Source organism: Humulus lupulus, chromosome 5 (genome assembly GCF_963169125.1).
Source record: "Humulus lupulus chromosome 5, drHumLupu1.1, whole genome shotgun sequence".
Classification (NCBI taxonomy): Eukaryota; Viridiplantae; Streptophyta; class Magnoliopsida; order Rosales; family Cannabaceae; genus Humulus; species Humulus lupulus.
This window is the reverse complement of record NC_084797.1, coordinates 80,991,268-81,005,238: the sequence shown is the minus strand read 5'-3', so window position 1 is coordinate 81,005,238 and position 13,971 is coordinate 80,991,268. Positions and strand designations below refer to the sequence as shown.

Here is a 13,971-nt window from a genome sequence, read left to right as displayed (position 1 = left end):
GGCGAACGTGCAGTTGTATCCTGACATTGTCAAATACTTGTTCCCCATAAAGTTGGTGGGAAGCTTTCTGCAAATGGGCCCCGTGCAATCTGCCTAGCCCATGGTCTTTATTAGTGCATCCCTATGTAATTAATTAGCATTTTACTTTCCAAATAATGGGGAATGTTATATTAATTATTCATTAAGGACATTAATGACCCAAGCCCCTATAAATAGGACTGGGATATTTCCTAGGAAAGAGGTTGAGAACTTTGGCTAGTTAAGCATTGTAAACTCACAGCAATATATACACTGTCTGAGACTCCATTGGAGCTTTCTCAAACAAGCTTCAAACTCACTAATACAAAAGACTCGTGGACTAGGACTCTTTTATAGCTTGAACCACGTAAAACCTCTGTGTTATTTTCTTCTATTTTCTGTCAAGTTCTTAGATTAGGTTGATAACGAAAAAGGCAGTCAATAAAAGAAAAAATAATTTAATATTGATAACGTGAATTTAGAAACATTTAATCACAATATAACCATGGATTGAATGAATGAATTACACAAACTAAATCAAAAGAAAATAATAGACCTTTCTGGAGAAAAAAATCAAGTTACATAAAACCATAAGTTTATGATTTCATGTAGATCAATGGATGTTACAAAGGCTTGACACAAATTGAGATTTGTTGTCCAAAAATCTCTATTCCTAGCCTCCCCTTTGAGATTGCTTGAAGCTACTACAATGGAAGGAGGTTGAGATTTACAAGCCTTGAATCTTCATGCAAGTCTTTCTTGATGAAGATCTTAGAGAAAACAAGTAATCTTGAGAGCTAAAGAGAGAGAAGGTTTTTGAGAAAGAGATGAAAAGTGTGATCAAGACTTTTAAACTATAATAACTCATATTTATAGTGTATGCATCATATCATTAGGCTCAACCAATAGGATTTGAGCTTATGAACTAGTCATTTGAAGCAAAAAAAACGCAATTTTCAGCATTTTGAAAAATGTTGCGAAAAAACGATGTAGCATTTTCGACCAGTTACAAAATCCTTAGGCTTAAGTTCCCAGGCAACGCAACGCCACAAGAGTTGTGTCAACTCCTCAAAAGTGGCCTTAAACACCTTCAAATGTTCCCAAACTTTTTTGGTATGCTTAGATACCTTATTGTATTATTTTAAACCCATAAAAATCAATTATAGATGCCTACAACAAAATCTCATATTTTCACATCAACTTAAGTAAAAACCGTTAAGTGTTTTGCACCACATCGTGTAAAAAACTTAACTATTATATTTAACCAATCTCAACATCATGGTATTCCAAGAAACAGCGAACAGTTGCTCGTTCATCCACGGAGGCAAAGTATTGCTCCATCGCCTCAGCAGCCGTTGAACTTACTTGGATTCTCAACCTTCTTTTTGAGCTAAGAATCTCTGTACAAACACATCTTTTATGTGACAACATTGGTGCCACATATTTATGTGCAAATCCCATCTTCCACTCACGAATGAAGCACATAGCACTTGACTATCACTTTGTGCGTGAAAAAGTTTCTGCTGGCATCCTGCAAGTTTCACATATTTCCACTGCCAATCTGCTTGCCAACATACTCACCAAGCCACTAGCTAAGCCACGTTTTGCCTCTCTTCGATCCAAGATTGGTGTTTCTGATGGAATCACCATCTTGCAGGGCATAATAGGAAAGGATCAACACCATCAGTGTCTTCCACCATTTACAGTTGTGTCCCCTGAATCTAGCATTCTTGCTATGGCAAGTTATTCGAATATTCCGAAAGTTGTGGGAACAATTTATATGTATATAAATTCATGATACTATGTAATTGTATATAAATATATATAACTTATACCGAAATAAACATACTTTTCCATCCATATCAATTCTTTTATCTTATAGAGTGCAATGCATTTTCCATGTAATAGTATCTCGTTTCTTTACACCATGAGCCAAAGCAGAATTTGAGTTAGAGGTTCTATGTGGTTTGACAACTGTAAAGAAACTACCGTTTGGTCACTGAATTTCTTTCTAAAATAACAGACAACATTCTACATGTATCCTTATCCCTCCAACCTAAACTACAACCGAAAAAAAAAAACATAACATTTGGTCTCAGCGAGGCGAGATGGTAGGAATGACACCACTAACAAGATCACTTCCTGATATAGATGTGGAAGCAAATGAGTTCCTTGTAACGAAGGATGAAGATGGCGTTGCCAAAGAGGCAGCATAGGTGGAACTGGAAGTTGATTCTGAAACAGTTGTGTCTGATTCTGGCATCATCTGAAGTATGTCTTCTAGCTCCCTCACCACCTCCAACATTGACGGCCTCTTCTCTGTCTGGTCATGGCAACAACTAAGAGCCAAAGCTGCAAACTTTTCAATACATGCAGATGAATAGGAGCCCATGTTGGAGTCTATAACAGAGAACATCGTCCCAGATTGATGTGCCGTCAACACCTGAAACAAGATTACAGTTTTGCATGATAGATAACAGAAGTGGCACAGGTAGTAGATGTTATATCTACAAGAAGCATGAATATGATTCTATGCTATATGTCATTTAATAAAAGGAACCTGCTTCAGTTTGAGAATGTTCAAATGGAAAGGAACCATGCAATGAGAGATTAAACACAAACTTCCATATCCACTGCCTATTATACGGAAGTGTGTTTGAGCTCTCATTGTAACTCTAACTAAAAGATGTTCAATCCAGATCTTAGTAAAAATCAGTTCGTTATCGAGTTAATTAATATGTCTAATGAATTGGAAGGACAATCGTAAACTTTTCAAAATCATAATGTGCATTGGAGGATGAGCAGAGACACAGCATAACTAAGTCCAAAGCAAGAAGAGTTCGTGGAGAATCACCTCGCGGACAATGTTTTTTCCATGAGAAATTGGATGCATGCCTGTCAAGAGCTCAAGAAATACAACTCCTAGACTGTAGACATCACTTTTGTCTGTCAACTTATGAGTCAAAAAATATTCTGGATCCAGGTAGCCCTGCAAACATGTTCCCAAACTAGATGAAGCACTAAAGAGATTATTATGTTAACGTAAAGGCAACTGAACAGAATAAACGACAAATGATAAAAGAAAACATATAAGTGCCATCAGATGATTAGACTCATCGAGTTCCCTATCCCATGTGCATCAAATCTTTTGATAATGAAAATATTACAATTTTATGTAAATCTTAGTGACTCAAATCTTTTCCAATCAATATATCCACTGTCAACTGGCTCACTGCTTTAAACATCAAAGAAACTTCCACTGCTCGTCAAAGAAGGTAGGACATGGATATTGGACTCTTGGGCAAAAGAATAACGCAAGAAAATCTTTAGCTGGTTTCAGTATATAGTTGGCTGACACTATTCAGTTTGGTAATTTTCACTAGCACCATGATAATACCCTTCACCCAGCTTCAATATAGTACAAAATATAGACCTTTTTCCCTTTTAAAAAAGTTGGAAGTTATTAAAACAAATTTATTCTGCATGCTAAGCTAACTTGCACCAATTTCAAGTGGGATAACGCAATGCTCCAAGTGGCTACAACTTATTGGATATATACTACTTCTGGTCTTATTGTGGGGCTATGCAACATAGGTATCCTCTTGTTCACAAAACCCTTTCCTACCCCCAGCTGGTTTTCAACCACAAAACTTATAGACAACTTTTATTTCAGAGATATATCCATTCCACCAGCTGAGATGAAATTAGTCCACAATATTTTAATTTAGCATGTACTCACAGAATCAGCACTTCATGTTAACGTAAAATGAGTAAAAAGTAAATTTTAAAAATGAATAAAAAAACCATGTTTGAAATTTATCTCTACACAATTTTTATTCGGACGTAGACATACTGGTGTTCCCTTCACAACTGTAGATACATATTCAGGCACTGTCCCTTCAGAATCAAGCGTTGGTGCAAGTCGCGACAATCCAAAATCAGCTACTTTAGCAGTGAAGTTAGAATCCAGAAGTATGTTGCTGGCTTTTATATCCCGGTGGAATATAGGAGGGTCTGCTTCAGTATGTAGATAAAGAATTCCTTTAGCTGAACCCATTGCAACGCGCAATCTCATACTGAAATTTAAGGTTCCCTTTGCCTTAGCTGTCATAGCATGGTCACAACATTATTAGGAGATCCAAAATCAAGCACATACCTTAGTAAAGAGAGAATAAAAATGCTGAAAAGATGAAAATTTAAAGTTGATTCTCAAGTCACCCTTTCTCTCACCTTTCCCTTTATAAAATTAAGGATAAATAATAATGTTAAATAAATAGTGAAACCAAACTTTAATAAGATTTGAGCTAAAAAAGATAAACTACTGAAAAGAAAGGCAACTGATAAATCTTCCGTACTAAATCAACACCTTCATTTATCTTGGGTTCTTTATAACTGACAAAATAGCACAACGAGAGTAACTTCACATTTATTGAATATTAACCACGTGACAAAAAGAAAAAAGAAAAACATAAGAAACCAAAAGAAGTCGGAACAAATTAAGATGTTCTCAATTTAAGTACTTAAACCATTGTATTATTGAGATCCAGACTATTGTTTCAAAGTCAAATCATACAAAAAAACTTTTTCCTGCATTTTATGACATTTAACATAATTTATTTTATTTTTTGCATATCAGGTAAAAGAAATAAAAGCCAAGGAGTAGATTAGAAACACGAGACATTATGAACCATACACGATGAAGAATATCATACCAGAAAGCCAGTCCCTCAGTGTTCCATTAGGCATGAACTCATAAACTAGCATCTGCACACATGTGAAGAACAGAAGTTAATGGAATTTATAGATTGAGCAATCCTAATAAGTTTTCTGGAAACTGAAACTATAAACCTTAACGTGTAATTTTAACATACACGCTAAAATTCAATAATAAAATCCATTCCCGTACAATGAATGATAAAAATTGATGGTATGGTATTAAGTAGTTGAAATTTTTTGTTTAAAATTTATTATAAACACAACAATTCTTCTTTTAAATCAAACAGAACAATGCTAGTGAAAATGTAAATCGCTTTACTTAGAAAATAGATAATTGTCCATTTAATGAGTTGTTATTGTTAACCGTGCTAAAGGCAACCTTTATTATCTTCATGGTAAAGAGCCAAGTTGTTAGCTTAACTTGACTATGGAGTTCAAAGTTTTCTTTTCTTTTTTATTGCTCTTAATCAGAAAGATGAACCGTTTACATTTTCTTTCTGTTGTTAGTTAGTTTAGATTTTGTATCATGTTTTCTGTTTTAAGAAAAATCCTAACGTTTAAGCTACTTGTACCTTCTATTATCCATCAATAAAGCTTTTATTCTTATTAAAGATATATCATCGACAGTGTCCGTGGACAAAATCTATGTGCCTTGCATGTACTCTACATTCATTTAAACAAAATTTTAAAAAATAGTTATTAGGAGGTGAGCTAATTGTGGATTTTTAATCTAAGAGAGAAATTGGAGTCTGGTTGCAGGTCTTGAACTCAGAACTAGCCCAGAAAGGCATTGTACATTACCAATTCTCCCAAAAGCTTAAAGCTATTACTTTGAAAAGGTACTTTTGGAACACCAATAGGCATTAAATGAAAGAAAATTTAAGTACTATATCTCACTTTGATGTGAAAGCGTAAATAGGTTTATTGTCTTTATAATATTGTATCTTATCTTTTAGCATCTTTTATACATAGCATAGATTGAATAAGTTTAGTTCATATTATAAAAAAGGCAAATTCAGGTGAGCAAACATGGGATTCACTTATCAATTTTATGCTGCTAGAATGAATGATCGGTAGCCAATACACATCACACAACAACTTGACAATAACCAAAAACATGCTCACCCTCCCCAATCAAATTGAATTACAAGTAGAAACAAACAGTAAATCAATTAATATTCAACTGAAAATATTACTAGTTGAAGATTAGACCTGAAAAAAAAATACCTGCTCATCTTCTTCATCACAATACCCAAGTAATGAGACCAGGTTCCGGTGATGTAACCTTGATAACAGTTCTATCTCTGTCAAAAATTCTTTCTGGCCCTGCAATGATCCTTCTTCTGCACGTTTTATGGCCACAATTGTGTTGTCTGCTAAAATTCCTTTAAAAACCTTTCCATAACCTCCTCGACCAACTTGAGTTGAGAAAGTAAAATTCCCGGTAGCTGATGCCATTTCCTTAAAAGTGAATGCCTTCACACCATCAATCTTCATGGAAGCCATCGAGGCTGTAAAATCAGATTCACGTCACTTTGTTTTATCCTACAAAGATCTAATATTGCCATCATAATATCATACTTCATAGTATAAACAAAACTTACATGAACGCCTTCTTGATGGTGCTCGATGGTATTTGGCATACCTCACGGTGAAAAATGAGACTAATGCTGCAATGGTAACAATACAAGCAATGGCCCCAAGTATAATCGCTACCAAAATGCCTTTACTAATTACAGTACTATGTGTGCTTGTAAACATCACTGCATAGATAGAAATTATTCACTTCAAAACCATTGACTATATATGGAAAAAAAGAATACATCAGCCAAAATATGTAATGATCTTAATAATAATCAGAAGAGTTATGAGATAATCAAACCATAAAAGACATTAAAAACACATTTGTTCAAAAATGTATTATGTAACAATTCATCCATGAATTTTATATATGCTACAAATATCAATCTACATAACCATGTTTCCATGGTTGCCAGCGTGATCAACTATCAGGTTGAAGGCATTTACATAGCTGGACTCAGTCGGTAGGCCCTCCTTGTACATAATAAAAAAATACACCACAGATTACTAATATTCAAATTCTTCTCTCAAAATGTTATGCAAACCTGGAGGAAACTGTTATTCAAAACCATACAGCTTGTAAAGCTTGAAACCAAATTATCATGTGTTTTTGTTTCAGGAATATGTTGTACTCATTAAAAAATAATATAACTATACAAAAAGATGGTTTCAAAATTAGGCTGCACTACTACATACCATCTTTATAAGGTCCCAGGAGAGTGAAGTTGAGAAGCTCATATGGTCCAAAAAAGTCAGTGCGAGGAAAATGCCATTCTGTAAATTGTTCTCTAATTCGCTGAAGCTCACTTTCGTTAAATGTGTATGAGTGAGAATCATTGTACAAAGGGAAAAGCTTCAAATACATCCGGAGACGAGGTCCTTCTTCCCAGGAAAATGAATCAATTGACAATTGAGAAAACTTCAACTTGAGAGAACTAGTGAGATACACCTTAAATTCACTACTGTATGGACGGAAATAAGAAAAACTTGGGCTCTTAAGCCTATATTCGATTCTGATTGGCGCTGCACAATAGCAATCCAAAGATGATGGGACAAATTCATAGGAATTATCTAGTGGGCATGTTTGAATAGGACATCTTGTTTCTTTTGGATCTTTAGATTTTTCAGGGATCTCGTTCTGTTCAGCATCAGATCTACAAAACTGGCCTATGTTTTGTATGGTTGCATTCTTGCATATGGGATTGTTTCCAAGCCTGAAGGAAAGCTGCTAAAGCTATCAAAACTTGAGTTTATAAAACTAGAGCCAATACATAGAGTTGTGCAACATATTTCATTTCAAACAATACCATGTTGATCCTATTGCAACAAAATTATCCTACCTGGGCCCTACTATGACCAATTTATCCAGTAAATATGAATTCATTGAATTCTAAGCATGAGATTCCATTTAATGCATGATTGGATATCATTTAATGGCACAACAAATGATTTAAAGACTACAAGTTTTTTTTATCCTATATTATTTTTCCATGCTTTTTCCAGAATTAATGGCATAATGATTGGATATCATTAATGGCTTTTTCCAGTATATGACCATGAAAAACTTGTTATCTAGCCATGGTCATTTCAATGATTATTGATTTTGTAGTTAGTTGTTTCCATATCACAATATCTACTCTAAAACATATGCAAGAAAATGAAGAAAAGGTAAAGTAACATGATCTGTCAATCTAGTGTCAATATGAAGATATGTTAGAAGATTTCGGTAACGATAATTCTAATTCCGAAACCAAAATATACACAAAGTTCAAGTTGTAAGGCAGCCTTAACCTTGTTTAATTTATATTTAAAGAGGACCCTCATCACCAGTGAAGCATAAGTAATTTTCTTTTATAAGAAAATCCTATAGAGCAAAGGATATCATGCCAATGCATATCAGATCTGAGGTTTGTGATTTTATGCGATTAATGTAGGTTCTGTGGTCTTGAGAGTAGACTAGACGGTTCAAAATTTAATGTGATGAATGTAATAATTCTACAAAATTCACTTTAATTGAAGCCTTATTTTCACCATTATATTTACAGAATTAAATTACCATAAGTTGTGTCACAGATAGATAGTAAAATACAAGTTTCGTCTTTGTCAAAAGTCTACTTTTCGCCATACAATGCATAGAAAGCATACCTCAGAGTGACATTTTTTTGAGGATCTATATCTTCCAAGATGGCTGATAATGAATTGTTCCTCAGATCGCTGAAATATCAAGTTGATGAATCAGTAAAGTTCAAATCAAAATTACAAATAATATTCTCCATAGACTGTAACAGTCATTTTTCAGTTGTCAGCGCATAAAATAACCAACTAGTTTTGCTTTAGAAGTGTACAGAAGAAGTTTAGCTCATATAGGACATGTTAACTAGGACGGATAAACAATTTATTAAGAATATTATGTCTGGTACTGTAGAATGACAGAAAGAGCATTCAAATATTGGTCCATCAGAATCGTAAACGCAGCATGATCTTTTTAGATGGAAAACTAAAATGAAAAATTGCAAAAGAGCACATAGACACATACAGTTTCTGCAGAGAAGGAAGATCCCAAAAACTTCCTGGAATAGATCCATTAAGACGGTTATACGACAGATCTCTGCAATAGCAAGAATAAGTTTCTTTACAGGGTAAGTTCATAAAACAATTATATAAATAACGGATTAAATATCCAAAATCAATTTAATGGTCATATTCAATTTTACATTAACTTGTGCAACAGGTCAACATGAACTTTTATAAAATGAAGATTGTGGGAATATAAATCTGAATTCACATACATTGTTGTCACATTATGAGAAAGCTTTTGTGATGGAATGGTTCCAACTAGATGATTCCTGCTCAAGTCTCTGCACGTGAACCAAGTAAGATATCAAAAATGATCATAAAGCAGTTAAAAAATAATAGGAAAAAAAAACCCAGCATTCCAAAGTCAATAATTGATTTCACAAAGGAAGGTGCAACAATGAGTCATTGCCAAACCATGAACTTACATATAACTAAGGTTAACTATCCTGCTTAGATCAGGAACAGCTCCTTGCAAGCCGCAATTCCTAAGACTTCTGCAAAGGTCGCAAGCAAAAGAAAAACATAGAGTTGAAAAACTCATCACCATTGTAGTTTTAAAGAACATTATTCAGAATATTGTCGGGACAGATTCTCTTCATACAAATTATGAGAGCACAAAATGAGAGAAAACCTGTAAACAACTTTCATAAGAAAACAATGAAAATTGGAAATTCATGAAGGTGTATTTTATTGAATGTCTAAAGCATTTCCAGGTGGACAGAATTCTGGATTCAACTAGAAACATACGCTTCATGTGTACCTATGCTCTTATTATTTCCATATATAATTAGTGACAAGTGACTAGATATCCACAATATTAGTAGTATTTTAAAATCCAAGGACTAATAGACATGTTCATCCATTCACAGAGTGAAATAATATTTTTTCTACAACACTTACATTTTAACCAATTTTGAAAGGTTGCCATAGGTAGCCGGAATCTCAGATTCACTGAAATTGTTGTTGTCAAGTTGACTACAAAAGGAAGAACAAATTTATATATAAAATATCAGTACTTTTTTCCATTTCATCTCCTATATAAAGTAATTGTGCAGTACACATTTTTAATTTTAGGATAAAATACTTTTGAACATATAATTACAATTATAATCCACTGTAATAAAGTCACTATAATTGTAACTATACATGTGTTCGGGATTTTATAAACATTTGTATTAATAATAATTAATCACGTAATAAAATATGTAAACAACGCAATCTAATTGAACAAAATGATTTCTACTACTTTATTGATAATGAATGAATTGCACAAAAAATGTGGTTTTATAAAGGCATCAAACCCAACACATAATTGTTAACAATAAGAGTTAAAGTTAATAAATAGTGGCTTATCATAAATGTTGAGGTGAACTCATCATGAAGAGAACCAGTTTTGCCTAAGCATTTTAGTGACAGGATATTTTAACTACATTCTCTAAACAATTCCCAAGTTTGAAAGAAAGACTTTAGTCTTAGTAGAAACTTAGTTGTCTCTTTATTCATTAAATAAAGTACATCAAAACTTAGTTGCAAGTAGTAATCTAAAGAGATTGGAACTGATTCTAATTACTGCAGTTATTCTGCGCCAAAGTATCAACAGGTGAACTACGGTTTCAGCTTTATAACTTACCTTGGATTACTTTCTTCTAAATTAAGGTTTCATACCAACATGGAGCCTGAATATTTCAAAAAAGCTTTGGCTTTGAAACATCCTAATACCAATCAGTGACTAGAAAGAGAACATATAACTGAAGTAACAAACTAATGAAAAAATACAAAAACAAAATACAGGTCAAGAACCAAGATCATATAGTGATGTAATATATAGGTAATTTCATTTAGGAATCCAGTAATGTTGAGCGGAGAAGCATACAGTATGCGCAGGTCTGTTATGTTTGAGAGTTCTGGTGGAAGCCTCCCAGAAAAGTTGTTACTATCCAAAAGCCTGCAAATTTTTTTTTACCAACCACATGTTCCCAAATGTTAGCGTCCTTTCAAATATTCCATGAATCAATGAAACAAGTGATACATAAACTCACAAGTGAAGAAGACAGGGTAACTTGGAAAGCTCAGAAGGAATTTGACCACTGAAAGAATTGTTGTTCAAGTGGCTGCAAAGTAACAGGCATAAAGGTAAGACACAATAAAAAGCACACTTCTGACCAACTTGAAGAAGTGTTTGCTAAAAGATGCACTTACAGGTGTCTAACACCAATCAAATTTGCAAATGATTTTGGCAATGGACCTGACATTTGGTTCTGGTCAACCTGTAGTCGATTTAATTTTGATAGATTTCCAAGCTCATCAGGAAAAGACCCTCTAAGTTTGTTTCCATTCAAGAGTCTGGATAATAAATATATGAGAGAGAGTTACATTGGTTGAAGCGGAACTAGTTGTCCAGTATCTTTTGCGTTAATACTAGATATGTTTGCTGCTACAACAATTAATGTGTGAATATCCATTATGAGTATAAGAATTTCAAAAGTACATATAGCAAAAGAGGAAGCTTTAAACATAGTGATCTTCTAATAGTACTGTGGATTTCTTAAATTCAGACTACATTGCAATCAATCAGATTACAAAAAAATAAGTCTGCCTGTAAGAATTAATCCAAAGAAAATCTACAGCTTGAAAATTTTCTCAACTAGCAGGTTATTTATTCTTACCCCACCTGAGAGAATTATCCATCAAAAGTAGTCGACCAACTTTCCAGAGGAACAAATCCATCAAGGGATGCTTAAAACTTTTTCTAAGCATGATGTAGTTCATCACAAAGAAATTAAACTAGTATAAAAAGGTTTGAAAACAAAACAAGATCCAACTTACAAGAGTGTCAGGTTTTGAATGTTCCCGATCTCCTTGGGAATTGTGCCCGTTATTTCATTCCACATGAAATCTCTTCCAAATGATAAGAAAATCATGTTAGTGCAACTGAAAAATTTATCAGGAAAAGTTCTTTAAGTGCAATCTAATTTTAAGATAGATATGGCTCACAATATCCAAAGATGAGTTAGTTGTCCCAGTTCAGGCGCTAAAATTCCTGAGAGATTCATTCCCATCAGTTGGCTGCATCAAAATTTTTATTAAACTTGTATGACATAACAGAAAATGTAGAGCACAAAGAGAACGAATAACGATGGAAAGTATTAAGTCAAGAATAATAATAATAATAATAATGATGATGATTAAAACTATTTCTATCACTCGGTTATCTTGCAATAGCAGACTAAAGGAAAATTATTCAAGAACAAAACTATCAAAGAAAGTAAAGAATGGTATGACATACAGTTCTGTAACATGCAAGTATCCATCAGTCCCAGTTTGGTTTGAACAAATAACTTTAGTCCAATTAGATACACAAGGATCCCCCTTGTTCCAGTTTCTCAGATTGTTCATTGGATCAATTAATCTGCTCTTCACACCCTTCAAAGCTTTCACTGCAAATAGTAACCAACAGGGCAAAAATTTAAAGTCTATTCTATTTGACTCAAAAGATATGGACTACCCTGCCTTGTCTTTATTTAAAAACAGAACTATAAAGATCATATTTTCTTAATTTTAAGGACTGGTTAAAAAATATATTGTTAATGAACCAATTTTAGAAAAGACATATTTACATATATTTTAAAAGTTTGTTTCCATTTGAGTAAATATAAAATTATACACCTCCTTGAGCAACAAGTTCAACTTGATACTGTTTACCCGAGTTATCCCTAGCCCCTTTAAATATATATATATATATATATATAAATATATATATATGTGTATATAAATGAAGCAAAGGCTATAATTACTTAGAAGACCAGCTAATTAAAACATGGTACCAACCAATTTCAGAAAGAAAAAAATAATAATAATTGAAATTTCCTGTTACTTAATTGCAAGTAAACAAGGTTTTATAACTAAACAGTAATTGACAATGAGAATTGTGAAAAATAAACAAAAAAAGAAAAACACTAATATTAGTAATAATAAAAACTGAAAGAAAAATTGACCTTCCGAGGGATCCGTAACATGTGCCACAACAAGAAGAAGGAAGTAAGAATATGAGACCGCGAGAACACATGCCAAAACTCTCAGCTTCCACATCTTCGTACCCTAAAACACAGATAGAAAAAATTATAATTGCAAATATACGAAGCGTAGAAGAGAGAATTATGAAAATTTACTTGAGAAAGTGAAAATGCAAAGTTAAGAAATATTTTCTAGTTAGTTTCTGGCTCAATTTTTTTTTTCCAGGAATCTCAGCCAGACACGTCAGCTTAAGAAATTGCTCAATGACAAACGTGAGTAGAAATTAAACGTGAGATATCTCCAAAACAACAAAAGTATAACATTAAATGATCATATTATCAACATGCCTTGAATGAATTAGAGAGTTTGGAGCTGAGATATTTTTGTGGTGGAGAGAATGAAATATGATGGATTACCAGCACGGCAGGAACTGGGAACTCTGAGGACCACACCAAAAGACCGAACACAAAGTCAATGGGACTAGAGAGAGCAAAACACGCTCTGAGAGCATCGTTGTCGTCACGATGATCCACATATCGTCGTTTTTCCACTGAATTGAATATATATAAAATAGGATGACAACGATGTCTGAGATGGCAGCCAAGTTGGCAACGAAGTGTCGTTTGACACTATTGGCCATATATGGTTATGCACACAAGACAAGAGTACGATATTTATATTTCACAACAACTTTTGTTTTTTTGTTTTTAATGTTTTTTGTTTTAAGAGATGACATTGACAACTAGAAGTGATTTTAAGTTGAAAGGTGAGACACGAGAGAAAGAGAGAAAGAGAGAGTTGACAATGAGAGTGGAAAAAAAAGAAAGAAAGGAAAAAAGAAAAAGGAAAAAGGAAAAGAGATATGTAAATATGGTGTTGGTGGATTTGGTAAAGAAGGCTCTCAGTGATATGACTTTTGTATTTTTTTTTTATTTTAAAGAAATAATAAGGGCAGCAAAGTGAAGAAATAGTACAGCTGGTCAACTCCACGAGCACGTGTACGAAATTTTGGGTTTCCAAGAAGGGTGGTGAAGTATTTTTTTTTCTTTTGTTATTATTATTATT

General features: G+C 33.4%; 1 protein-coding gene across 2 annotated transcripts; it reads right to left on the bottom strand.

Annotated features, from left to right (window-relative positions):
* Positions 1-1,867: 1,867 nt before the first annotated feature.
* Positions 1,868-13,430, bottom strand: LOC133777477 (probable LRR receptor-like serine/threonine-protein kinase At1g06840). 2 transcript variants are annotated; one of them, XM_062217104.1, is made up of 20 exons: positions 13,323-13,430; positions 12,888-12,990; positions 12,179-12,329; positions 11,887-11,958; positions 11,719-11,790; positions 11,092-11,235; positions 10,932-11,003; positions 10,766-10,837; positions 9,793-9,867; positions 9,318-9,386; positions 9,105-9,173; positions 8,852-8,923; positions 8,461-8,529; positions 7,012-7,529; positions 6,339-6,497; positions 5,962-6,245; positions 4,731-4,782; positions 3,872-4,122; positions 2,873-3,007; positions 1,868-2,461 (listed from the first exon to the last, which is right to left on the bottom strand). In XM_062217104.1, the coding sequence occupies exons 2-20, from the start codon at positions 12,979-12,981 to the stop codon at positions 2,114-2,116; spliced, it is 2,778 nt and encodes a 925-aa protein (XP_062073088.1). In that variant the 5' UTR covers positions 12,982-12,990; positions 13,323-13,430; the 3' UTR covers positions 1,868-2,113. The 2 variants fall into 2 exon arrangements, with proteins under 2 accessions (XP_062073088.1, XP_062073087.1); XM_062217103.1 differs by having other exon boundaries at positions 13,254-13,407.
* Positions 13,431-13,971: the final 541 nt, after the last annotated feature.

Excerpts from the sequence above, each read along its gene's own strand:
- LOC133777477 (XM_062217104.1), bottom strand. The coding sequence starts at position 12,981 with ATGTGGAAGCTGAGAGTTTTGGCATGTGTTCTCGCGGTCTCATATTCT. Across the intron at positions 11,959-12,178 it reads TACTTGCATGTTACAGAACT|CCAACTGATGGGAATGAATC; the intron begins GTATGTCATACC and ends ATTTTGATGCAG. Across the intron at positions 8,530-8,851 it reads CTTCCTTCTCTGCAGAAACT|CGATCTGAGGAACAATTCAT; the intron begins GTATGTGTCTAT and ends TTGATATTTCAG.